Source organism: Oenanthe melanoleuca, chromosome 1 (genome assembly GCF_029582105.1).
Source record: "Oenanthe melanoleuca isolate GR-GAL-2019-014 chromosome 1, OMel1.0, whole genome shotgun sequence".
NCBI classification, from domain to species: domain Eukaryota; kingdom Metazoa; phylum Chordata; class Aves; order Passeriformes; family Muscicapidae; genus Oenanthe; species Oenanthe melanoleuca.
This window is the reverse complement of record NC_079333.1, coordinates 52,267,653-52,280,813: the sequence shown is the minus strand read 5'-3', so window position 1 is coordinate 52,280,813 and position 13,161 is coordinate 52,267,653. Positions and strand designations below refer to the sequence as shown.

The following is a 13,161-nucleotide window of genomic DNA, read 5'->3' as shown; positions in this document are numbered from 1 at the left end:
TGTGTTCAAGGACGTCCTTCAGTGACAAACTGGATGCCACCCGCACTGCTTTGTGCTGAAGGGCTCAGCAGCTGAACACAAGGCTTTGAGAAGTCAGGGTGTCACACCCCTTTTTTTATGAGGTTGGTCAGGCACCTTTTCTATCAATGTTCCTTTACAATATCCATCAACAAAAGACACAGCAACGCACCAGTAATAAATGAAGCAGTGACCAGATGTGACAAAATGTGACCAGAGTGTCACATTCTTCCTCAGGTTCAACAGATATGACCTCTTGGTCATGGCTTCTCTTCTCTTCATCCCTATTTAATGCATCCTCCAAATGCTATAGGAGTTTATGCCAGAAAGAAGGAAGAGAGTCTAAGCTTTGAAGGCTTATTTCCTGTGTATTTAAATATTTTCCTGCTTTTCTAGGTAGTTTCAGAGTGAGCATTTCTCATTAAGTTCAAGGACTGATTGGTTCTACATGACTGAGATTAAATTGTAATGACATTTATACAATACTGTAATAAAACTTAATTAGTTGTTCTTCACAACATCAAAGCCCAAACAGGATGCCAGCAACTGTATATGCTCCAAGAACCCCTTATTTTATTTCAGGTATTGGAGAAGAGAAAGATTCTTGATAAAGAAGGTTTTAGTTCACTTTTTCAGCTCTGTCTTACCCTACTCAATCTCCAAATTATTGCATTAAATTTGCCAGTGCTGCCATCCCTTATTTAAAATAGATATTATTTTTAAAAATTTGTAAAAATGAGGTATGAGAAAGAGCACTTCAGAGGAAAAGGAGCCAGATGTGCTAGCACTTTTCTATCTGTGGTCTATCAACCATCAAAATGTAGCTGAGAAAATGGCAAAGCTTTAAGCACACATATACCCATGCAAGCAAACAAACAAGAAAACTCACACGTAAAAGTAAGAACCAAATATCAAAACTTAGTCTGTTTTTCAGGAGTGCTTAAAAAGCATGAAAAAGCACTATGGCAACATTACACACATTAACAGTTTAAAAAAAAATTAGACACAAGGAGAAATTGGGTCAAATTCAATCCTTATCTAAGAAGACAGATGCTAGTGCAGTCAATAGAGTTTAAAGCTTGAATGGGTACTACTCCATGAGTAACAGAAAGCATCATGAAGTAAGAGTGCAAACCTCTGTATATTATGTGTGCACATGGAAATGCCTCAGAAAATAAGTATAATTTCCTTTACACTTACAACTGGCTTCTCTGTATGCTGTCTATCAAGTTATATCCTCCATCCTCTTCCCATTATTACCTGAGAAGTCTTAACTGGTCTGCTGCAAAGTCCCCTTTACCTGTGTACTGCATAGCTTGGCAGGAATGATCCTTTTCTGCATTATTTAAAAACATCCCCTCCAAGACACAGATGGTTCCTGCTAAAAGCTGCACAAAGATACATTAGAAGCATCAAGTCCCTCTCTGTCTGACCTTGTGCTCTCCTGGCTGCCCATGCCATCTTCACCTCAGAGTCAGGATTTCTCAGCTGGGAAAGGAAAGGAGGTTCTCTGCCAGCCCTGCAGTTAATTCAGGCTTTGCTCCACTTCTCTGCCAATTCTGGCCATATTAGCAGCTTTTAGCTGTCTCAACCCACATACCACATTGGCTGCACTACAATAACAGCTTAATTGTCACAGGATAAATCTTCTTGTTTAAGCATCTAAAGCAAGCCCTAGTTGGAAACTGCTTTGCACGCAAAATCAGGGATGCTCTGGAGCTGCACCCTGGAAGTGCTGGGAACCTTGGTTTTATGTGAGGCATAACAGTACTCTTCTAGTTCTTACAGCAGACTAGGAGCTAGAAATCTGAAAAATTGGGCAGCCCTGAGTCGCAAACTTCTCAGGCCACAGGGCCAGAGGGTGCAAATACAGCTCTGAGACATCCAGGGTCTCTGGCTCTTGCATTAGGTAAACCTCTAGGCCCTTTCATGAAAGCTCGACAAATTTCTTCTCCCTCCAGAAATCAGATTGGAGGTAAAGTTTAAAACCTTGTTAGGTTTTCAAAAGCACTGTGCTTTGCTTCTCTTTGCTTTTGTGTTCAGTTAAATTTCTCTAATAATTCTCATGAAAAAATGTTACACATTAGCTTTACTGAGAACCTTTTGAAAACCTATGGGCCACTGAAAATCTTCCCATTGTCTTTTCTTCTCCAATTCAAACTGCAAACAACACTTAGAAATGGCATTACTAAGTTCACAAACCTGAATGGATAGAAGCAGGTGTGATTGGGCTGACTGGTTTTGCAAGAGCTATTTTTCCTGCCAGTTTTTAAAGTTTATCATCATCTCAGTAGTAAAGATAGTCCTTATGATTTGCTTCCATAAACTCAGGAGAATAAATTTAGCTGTTTTCTTTAACAGGTGTTTATTTCAGGACAGCTCAGTGGAACATTTTAGATGAAAGACAGTACCACCAAGGAGTGTCAAATCTGTCAAATCTTTCCTTCTGCAAGGAAGGGGGCCCTATTGTGCTTCCTTGACATCACAGCATAAAGTCCTGAGTCAACAGGCCATGTAAGCTTAAACCAATCCAAAAAAAGGCTTTCCTCACCTTCTGCCTTTCTGTTGAAAGGACTGCCTTGTCCCTCTCTCTCCTCTTCCCTCATCATCCACATTCATCTCAGGAATAGCCTCTACCCCATAGCAATGAAGTACATAAAAACTAAGTGAAAACCAGCCTCTTCCTGTAAAATAAGCACCATGAAGTTGTTTCCATTCTAAGACGCCAGGGAAACATTCTGTATCTTTCACTCTGTGGGGAAAACACACACCAGCTGTTCTGACTTGTATGAAAAATTTACATTGAGAACTTGTCCTGGGGTGACTTTTATAATGCTGAATTGTATCCTCATTCATCTGTTTAGGCCAGAAATAAGTTTTGCACCTTTAAAACTATATCTGAGAGTGAAGTGGGGGAGAAAGAGAAGTGGTATAAGAGAATGTATAAGGTGGTTGCTTTTAAAATATATAGGTAAGAGCTTCAGTTTTTCCTCTCTCAGACAGTGTTGTCTGTGGCAGGAACAGCAGCAGAGAGCTCTCCTCTGCTTTTTAGTTAGTTTTTAGCAAGCTGAGACAGAGAAGTTCTCCAGACCATAGTTGCTTTTTTCTTCTTTTTTCTTAGAACTGTTCAAACGTGCTCTAGACTAAAAACCCAGAAAAACACTGAGAGCTCTCACCTGTGGCCCACTAGGGCCTGGAATGTGGCATTTTCCAGTGCCAGAAAGACTAACAAGAGACTGAGCGAGCTGAGCTACACCCCATGACAAAGACTTTCTGAATTTACCATCTCTTCAGAACAGCAAGTCTTATTGTTTATTTTTTATGTTTGTGAATACCTTACTTGTTAAATTAACAGGTTTCTTCCACTTTTTTTCCAAAGAAATCTTTTTTCAAACCAGTTAAGAGAAGAGCTACTTAAATCTGCTTTCTAGAAGGACCCCGTTCAGAAGTTTCCCCACAAATTTTGCCCTAAACCAAGACAGCACTCAATTTTCAAGGTCTGAATTTCTCCTTGTCACTGACACCCAAATATACCAACGAGCTCAAAGCCAAAGATTCTCTAAACCACAACCCAGAGGAGTCATTCTGCAAAGAAAAGAGAAACCCAAGTATGGAGCTTCTGCTTCAAAAGTCTTCTTTAATCAGGCTCCAAAGGATGAATTCAGCAGGTAAGAACAGATTCTATTGATTTATTTAGTTACTTATTTTATGTTTCAGTTCAGAGTCAAATTCTCTCCATTTTCAGGTTACTGAAGATGTTTCAGAATGAAAAACCAATTACCAGAGACCTCCCAGAAATCCATGTGACTTACCTTACATAATAAACTCTGAGCTAATTGCTTTGGACCAAAAAGTTTCAAGAGGATTTCACTAAGGGTGCCTACATTTTGGGTTGGGCTTGTTTTCATACAACTTCCTGCACAAGGTGGGGGAAGCAAAACATGCATGCATGCAAACATCAGCTCCACAGAAAATGTAGTAGTGTCCCTTATCAGATGTTTCTGCTTCCACTGACAGTCACTTTTAACTTAAAACTAGCCTGTTGTTAACTAAAACCATATATTTCTACTACAGTGATAGTATAGAGGGCCAGAGTCTCAGATTTAAAAAAAAAAAAAAAAAATGCAAGCAGAAATTCTTAACTGGGAGCATTTTGTGTGTTGAGGTGTACCTTATCAAGTGGCCACTGGAAAAGCAGCAAAAGTAACTCAAGTCTGTATCACGGAATTAGAAAAGAGCAGTTATATTAGCAAAAGCCTAGCACTATAAATAGAAAATGAGTAGCACAGCTCTTTTAGGAAGCACTGGCACCCAGAACATTAGAAAGGATGAATAGAGTGAGATCTCTTTTATACACATCTAGACACACACAGCTTTCCTGGTTTCTGCAAACAGTGTTCATCAGAAGTAGAGTTTTTCTCTGTAGATACCTACACATTAATTGGCAACCTCATTTGTTATTCTGCTATTAACATTAGCATTAAAACCATTAACAGCACAATAGTTTTCACACAGCCTTCTGAGCTGTTTTGCTAGATTCATTACTGTTTGGAGTAGTGGGAGATCACCCTTGGTTTTGGCCAAGGCTCCTGGATCTCAGCATTTTCTGTCTGACCCCCAGATTTTATGTATTTTTTTTATGCAAAAGCCCCCTGATTTCAGCAGAACCATTCAAACACACAGTCACATCCATAGGCATGCACTCGCAGAATCAGGGCAGTGACCAATCACAACGTTATTCCCTTTATTCTGCTGCTCTCCCAGAATAAAAACCTCATTGGTGTTCTACAACATTACCTCATACCTTGTCTGTCTTTTTTTCTTGTTTTTCCAATATGGCCATGTTTTCTTTTAGAACTTTCACAATCTCAGCAGGATTTTTGTGCGATTTACTAAACAAAGGCATGGTCTTTCTTCACCTGGATTTCTTTCTTCAGGATAGAAGAGGACTGCCTTAAATCAAACGACAAACAAAGAAAAGCTTTTAAGGTTTATACAAAAACACAATCAAAGCACATAAAGACATTATGAACAAGAAAAGGTTCCACTTCAGGCACTACGTTTTGCTTCAGCCACCCAGTGGAGCAGTAAAATTTCTCATATGTAGCTCTTGCAAGTTCATCGAGGATTCACAAGCCGACATTAGAACACAAAAAGCAACTACTCAGCACCTGCAGAGGAGCTGGATGCTTCCTGCAGGAAGCTCTGATCTACAGGTCAGCTCTCCAGCAAGTCCATGCCTGTGTCCAATGCATTTTGGACACTGCACATCTGGCAGGCTCCACTAGATTTCACATACAGATTTCTGTCAGACTTGATCAGCTCCATCGCAGAAAACCAACTGTAGACGCCAACACACCTAAAGTACCCTTTGTTTAGAGTTTGTAAATTGGAGTACCAGCTTCTCTACCATCTTTGTTGCTTTGTTGCTTTGCTTTGTTAGCCTAGAGGAGCTTGAGAGGGAGCAGTTTAAGCTATCCCCTAAGTATGACAGACTTCAAGAATCTGCGGGTCAGATCTCACTTGTGTAGAACATTGCCTGAGTTAAACAAGGAACAGAGGATCAGGCCTAAATATAAAGACAAATGTATTCATGACATTTAAATGACAGACTGAGTATTTTAATGAAAATGGATTATTTGTTTAATTTAAAACATTCTTCTTCTGTGTGGTTAGAAAGGCAAATACCACATCACTGTATTTATATATGAAAGAAACTAAGTAGCTCAGTTTCTGATCTTACAAAGCCTCAGGCTGTGAATTCTTATGGGTTTTGCTGAGGGTCCAATAAAAAGATCTATTGAAGTCAATGACTGACTACAGATGGAAATATGCTATGGTTAGAAGCTCAACAATGTTCTGGACTGCATTCCAGTTTGTACAATAAAAAGGTAAAAGGAAAACAAAAACCAAAAACAACAACAAAAGCAAAAAATAACCTCAAGCCTTCATCTTCCACAACAAAAGAAAAACATCACAATTCCTCCACACACACAATTTTAAAATTAGTCATGAAAACATAAAATACACAGGCAAACCACTTCAATCCCATTATTCTCCAATATTTTCAATTTTTAAAAAAGCTTTATATGAGACTTCAAATGAGAGAACTAAACAAGTACAAATCACACAGTGTAAAGAAAACCCAGTGGTTCCAAAACCCAACTTCTCTCATGCTTTGTTGTTAATATGGGCACACTACAGTCCATCAGGAAATATGATCCCACTTGAGCCATACATCCATGTGTTACTAATCCCCAAATAATCTATGGAATTAATACCCAGATTAGGCATACATTCTATTGCAACTATAAATAGTAACCATATAAAACAGCCAAGTAAAAAATTAAAACTTCAAAAGCAAAATCTATACAGACTTTGTCCTAAGACCTTATTAAAAAACATTTCAAAACACTTTTGCAGATTTTCTTTACAGGAGGAGCTTCTATGACACCCAGGAAATATTTTTAAATGTCTTATTTAAACCAAAAGTTCTTTTACGGTGTCCAAAGTAGGTGAGTTTGCAGTAGCTCCTCATTAGTTGCTAGGTCAGTTTTACAGGGTTATTTTCACATTCAGTGTCTGAAACCTCACCACTTTCAGCTTTCATTTTCAAGCTCCTCACGGTTCTGTTCAAACTCATTTTTATTTCTCTGGTTTTGGCTACATGACCTTCACTCCTCAGCTGAGCTCCCAGCTGCAGAGTCCTGCTCCCTTGCAGCTCAGAGGTGCAAGTTTTGGCAGGACCAGTCACCAGAGCAGAGTCCCACGTCAGCCTGACAAGGGGCAGGCTGAAGCCTGGGTGTGCTCACAACTCACCCTTGTGAGTGGGGCACACTCAGCTACACACAAGCACTGGAAAGCACTGTGATGCCAGCATTATACAATAAAGTTGTTTAGATGCTGCTAGCAAGCACCAAGCACTCTGTAATCCCACATGTGGTGCAAATAGGAGATTAATAATTCACAATACACTTTGAGAAGGGCCTGATTCTGCATGTTTTTATTATCCTGAAGGCATGGCATGAGAATGTGATGATGCAAGAGAGAGATAGTCTGAAATCAGAAGCTTAGCAGGCAAGCTGCATTTCAGAAAAGAATTCTTTTCATCCAGGGTGGGGTAAGTATGTTCAGATTGCTAAAATCATCCCTTCATCTTTTCTTCTCAGAAGGTTTCACACAAAAAAAAAAAAAAGCAAAGGGGGAAATAAAGTGATTTTTTAAACTAAGTACTCATGAGCTGGAGGTTCTGAGATTTTTATTAAAATAAGTTCACATTTCTAACTGAATGCTGATAATAAAGTACCATTTCCCCTCAAAAACTAACTTACATGGCTGTCTAGAGTAATGTGCCCATATTTAAAATAGTCACTGATTTTGCCACAGAACCAGTACTTTTCCACTGCATTGTTCCAGTATCCCCAACAAGTCACCACAGCACTCTTCAGTGATAAAATATTTTTTTCCACTGCATACCCTACCAGCATCTTAATCAAAGCACCAAAAGCCCCACTAATAGGGCAGGAAGGGACTCAAGAAACAGTTTAATTCATTGCTCTGTTGAACAAAGCCAAGTCTCTGCATTACTTAATTAGATACAAAGTCTTATATACAAAGCAAAGTCTCTGCTATATGCAAGTAGAGGGGGGCAGAAAGAAACGGGGGAAAAGCCACAGATGTGCATGAAATAACATTTTTGGATTTATCCCTTCTCAGGATACAGTTTTTGACCTGGAAAAAGATGATCCATCACTTCAGAAAAATACATACTGGCAGCTGCAGAACCTTTTGGCTCCTCATGCAGGAATCTTCTAGGGGGACACATGCTGCTCACAATAGCAGGCAGAAGCACATGGGGGTAAAATCACTCTGCTGAGATTTGGGACTTGTATTCCTTAGTCTTATGGCTGGCTATCCCATAAGAAAAATGGTAAAACTAGGATTCCTCTCCTCCAGCTTTGCTCTGCATGACTGGAGTTTCCAGCTCTTATTGAAGAAGTTTTTATCACAGCTGGGCATTTCTGTCCTGTCCTCCTCTTGTATCAGTTCTCTGCTCTCTAAGCTTTTTCTTGGAAGATCTTCTGTTCAGTAGAGGCACTAATTTGGTTTAGAGGCCCTATTCTTTACATCACTTATTTTCAGTATATTTTTTGGAACTCAGTTTTTTTCAGGCATCTAGTCTTCTGCAAGGTTGCTTGAAATTTCACAGTAAATACAAAAGTTACTGTGAGAAGAGAATTAGGATAAGAAATGGACAGTGTGACCACATAAGCTTCATTTTCTCAAGAAACCAGACTAAAATTAACTGAAAAAGAAAGATGAACAACAACTGAAAATAATGCAACAGAGGCTCACCAAACATAGCTCATAGTAAAATCCCTTATAAATATATTTTAAACAACAACAACAACAACAACAAACTCAGTAGAATCCATGTGTCCAATGTGGAAATGCATGGATTTGAATACAGTGCCAAAACAATAGTAGAAGAAGAAAATTATCAAATCATCTGACTGAGAAGGGAAGAGCAATCTCTGGATGGAATCATACTTAGGCATAAGAATTAAGAGCCGATCCAAAAATTGTGGTGACTGAAAATAGAAATATATTATCAACACATAACTGGACTGGAATACCACTAGCTGGGAAACTGGATGGAGTCAAGAACCAAGATAATAGAAAGGGGATAAAAGTTAAGAGCAGAAGGTATTGGATAATGCTGAATGGTAGATACACAGTTTGTAGATGTTCCAGATCTCTGGAAACATTCAAGATCAGATTGAACAGGACTCTGGACAACCTGATCTAGTTGAACACATCCATGATAGGGGGAATTGGACTGCATGACCTTTAAAGGTTCCTTCCAATGCAAACCATTCTATGAATATCTGCTTCAAGCTGAGGACTTACCATGAGAAATGATGAAAACAAGCAGCTGGTGACATATACAAACACACAAGTATTTTACAGATGTGACAAAGACTGCTGCAAATCTGTGATGAATCACAAAATTAATGGTCAGTAGAAATCCAAAGGTATTTAAGCCTTTTTAAAAAGTTTAGATAGAACTTCATACAGAAAACACTGTGCACAGCCCTGAACACCCAGAGTCAAGTAAAATCAACAGAGGTTAGAGTGGGTGGAGAGAAGAACACTGGATGGCCAGAAAAATAGGAAGACCAGAATGTCTTGGAGGCTAAAAGTGCCCACCTTCATAAGTATAGAATAAAAATACAGGAAAGCTGCAAAAGTTATTTCAGCTTAAATAACAATAACACCTTATTTATGCAGAAGCAAATAGCTATAAACTGCTGATGAGTAAACTTCAGCTTGAAATTTAAAGGTTTCCACCCACTGGGGCTTTGAGGTTTTGAAATTACCTACCCTACCAGGCACACTACAGAGCATCTGTTCATAAATTTTTGACACTGCTGTCTGGCAGCAAGGGACAGGACTGAATGAACCCCTTTCTTTCCCACTTTCTAGGAAAACTTTTTCCATCTAATGGTGATTCAATATATGTTTTCATAACATCAAAAATGGATTGTGGACACTCCTAAATTCATAATGGGGAACCAGCCAACTTGTGAAACATTTAGTTTTGATGATGTTATTTCACTGGTGCTCTTGAGAGGAACTTATGAGACCAAGAAAAGAAACAGCTATATCTCACCAGACCAGCTCTCCTGGTCTCAAAGGCTGTCTTTCCCAGTCATGAGGAAAATGCTTCACAGTGCTGTAGGAGGAAATGAAGCTTCCTAAGCCTGCTGCTCCCATTGGAGTGAATATATTTCAGACACCAGAGTTGGAGTGTCCAGCACATTTAGAAAGTCTAGTTTTACAAAAATACTTTCATGGAATATCATTCCATCTCTGGGAGGAAAAAAATGGCACTGATTTTGTATTAGATAAGCCAGAGAAACACCAAAAGGAAACATTAAAGAACCACTTTTGAAATGTCAGCCTGTTTCTGCTCAAGTCAGAAGGAAAAAAACACACCGACTAAAGCATGAATTGAATCCAGAGCTGGATGTGGTTTACAAGACATGAGTTTTAGGGTATTCAGTAGCTTGTCAAAGTTAACATCCCTTCATATTCAGGGCATACAGTCTCTCAGAGGTCTCCCACTCTACACACGTTTAAACAAGATGGAAAATATGATTTCAAAAAACCTACCTACTTTTATTCTGTCTTCTCTGCAAGGGGGGAAGCTGAAACACAGAGAGATTACAAGACTTACCCAAGGCCACATAAAAAATCAGTGGCTGTGTCAGGAATGCAACCTAGATCATTTGACAACAAAGCCTACACTTTATCAGGCTTCAAAATATCTCTTCTGTCAGTTTATCTGCTCATAAATGGAATGTTCTAGAAAAATTAAGCACAGCTATAAAGTTCAGAAAGAGATCTACTTCTGATTATAGGCACTTTCCACAATTTCTTTGCTTTTCAGTCAGATACTTCCTCAAAATATGAACTTGTGCAACTGAACTTTTAAACACAATGAAAGAAAAACGCACACAGCAACACCACTCTGCTCAGCAGCCCATCCCACTAGGAAGCAACTCAGTGAAGCAGCTCAGTAACAAAGGCTTCTTCCTGCCCACAAAATCAAGAGTGGAAGAGAGCACATGAGCCCATCCATGCACTCTTTGCAGATGCTCTTCTGGAAAAAACATTCGGTCTTCAACAACAAACGAGCAAAATATTTTCCTCCTCATGGAGTGTTAGACATTTGTCTTGCCTCAGTTCCCAAACTTCATCAAGTTATTGATCAGAATCAAGACATTTTAATAACTCATATTGTGTGAGAGTTTCTGGAATGGAAAAAAAGACCATTTCACTTTCACTGCAGTGTGCCCATGACCCATGTATTTGGGCCCTGAGTTAGCACACTTTCTTCACCATTTTGTCCAATTCAGTCTCCACATAATGGAAGAGGTCTTCAATTCTCCCTCCTGCCATATTTTGGGAAGCTGTTGCAATGACAGAGCAATGTACTCAAGCCAGGAGATGGAAGCCCCTACGTGTGATGAGCACCCAGAGAAGCCCAGTTTGTCCTTTCACCCTCCCCAGTGCAGCCCCCTCACACAACCCACATTTTGTGTGATTCACAGAAGGAATCGAGGCTATGGAACAAGCAACTTCTCTGCAAATTCTCAATGAGTTGCAGATTTTGGAAGGTGCATAAAGACAGGACAGTTTTATGCTTAGGGTGAATGAATGCCATCTCTGTCTGGCAACTGAATTTTTCCAAAAGCTCAAGAATTTACCCATCATAAGCTTTGATGTTGGCTACTTATTGCATTAGCTGCAATGAAGATGGATATTAGCTGAGACCTGAACACACAAAACAACACAGTAATGCCAACCATCACCACTTTTTTAGCAGATGGCAAGCATCCTGAAGATCAGACATGTTGGCAGCTCTGCCCTTAATCAGATCACCTCTACAGAATGAGAATAATAACATCACACAGTAGTTCAATACTGTTATGAAACTGAAGGCACTCATGGTGATGCTCCACTCAAGTGCTGTGATGTAGCTCCATGGAAGCACTTAAAGAAATTATTAGTTCTTTTTAACTGAGCACCTGAAGGCCACTTTAGTAAAAAACAGCAAAAAATCCCACATGTATAATCCTTCAGCAAACAGAGGGGATAAAATGAAACACCAAAAAGCAATCTGGTCACTGAGGCAATCTATTTTGATAGATCTTGGTTCTATGATGGTGACACTCTGCTCCACATGTACTCACATCCCTACAGCCTCTGTGGGAGCTATTCAGCTGTTGCAGGGCCACATGGTGAGCCAGGTCAGGGAAGTGACCCAGGTTAACAAAAAATAGCCTACTGGGGAAAAAAGGTCACACGGGTTTCCAGTCCAGTTCTGCCCAGATACAGTCTAGAGCTGTACCAGCACAAGAGCAGAAGTCGGGGGTGGAAGGAGGGTACAGAGACAGGGCTGCTGGAACAGATGCTACAGCTCAGATATTCACCAACCAAACCCAGGATGAGGCAGTGATGATCATAAAGGGGGTATAAATGTGTGGTAATACAAACAAAAACTAATCATAGAATAGTTTGTGCTGGAAGGAATAATAAAAATCATCTGTTTCCAAGCCTCCTGCCATGGGCAGGGGCACCTTCCACTAGACCAGGATGCACAAAGCACCATCCAGCTTGGACTTGAACTTGAAATTCCAGGGATGCACAACTTCTCTGGGCATCCTCTGCCAGTCTCACCAACCTCACCATAAAAAATTGTTCTTTATTATCTAATCTAAATCTATCATGAGTAGGGTATAGAGAACAGAATTGAAGTTAAGGGCATTTTAGGTGTTTGACTATGCTACCTTGTGTCCTTCTATTGGAAGTCCTGTGTTTTCACATTTATTGTTATTGTTATTGTTATTGTTATTGTTATTGTTATTGTTATTGTTATTGTTATTGTTATATGAAAAAACAGCATTTGCACACTGAAATGCCAGGTATCATTCGGATTCTCACCCATGCAGAAATGGCATCCTGTGGCACCATACTCACACCAGCATCATTTATCTGTATCACAGGATCACATAGGCTCTCCCAATCACTAAGGAATTAGCTAGAAATGATAGGTTATTACTTCATGTTCAATAAAACTAGAAATATATGAAAGTAGAGGTTTTAAAGCCACCACATTTGTAGGATTGATAAGTAAAGAATATTTAGCATGCTAATTTGCATTTGCTATCACAGAGATCTTTAAAACTGAAAAGATTAAGAATTAAATTCCATGCCTAACTGTAGTCCATAGCAAAACTCCCACAAACTCAGTCATGCAGAAAGAGCTCTCTCAACTAATGTTTCTGAAGTACACACAGTTCTAGAAGAGCCCTTAACAGCTTTACATTTACTTAAGTAAAAGGGAAACCAAGTTAAATATCCATTTCTAGTAGGAATAGTAACTGTAGAAATAATGGAAACTGGTAGCATAATTTAAATAACACAGGCAGGAGCCAAGAGGGAATAGGACTTCCTCTAAATCCATTAGTGAGGAACATGGAGACAATTTTTGCATTAGGTCCAATACTACTAAACTTACCTCTACACAGCATTCACTTGATCAAGCTCATAGCAAGTCTGCTGTGTTACTTTCAA

General features: G+C 39.4%; 1 protein-coding gene across 8 annotated transcripts in view; it reads right to left on the bottom strand.

Annotated features, from left to right (window-relative positions):
- Positions 1-13,161, bottom strand: part of CAB39L (calcium binding protein 39 like) — a 60,703-nt gene that overhangs the window by 28,872 nt on the left and 18,670 nt on the right. For all 8 annotated transcript variants that reach the window (XM_056484628.1, XM_056484605.1, XM_056484639.1 and 5 more), the window contains one exon: positions 4,823-4,971. In XM_056484628.1, coding sequence (XP_056340603.1) covers positions 4,823-4,924 — 102 coding nt within the window. In that variant the 5' untranslated portion in view covers positions 4,925-4,971. The remainder of the gene's footprint in view (positions 1-4,822; positions 4,972-13,161) is intronic.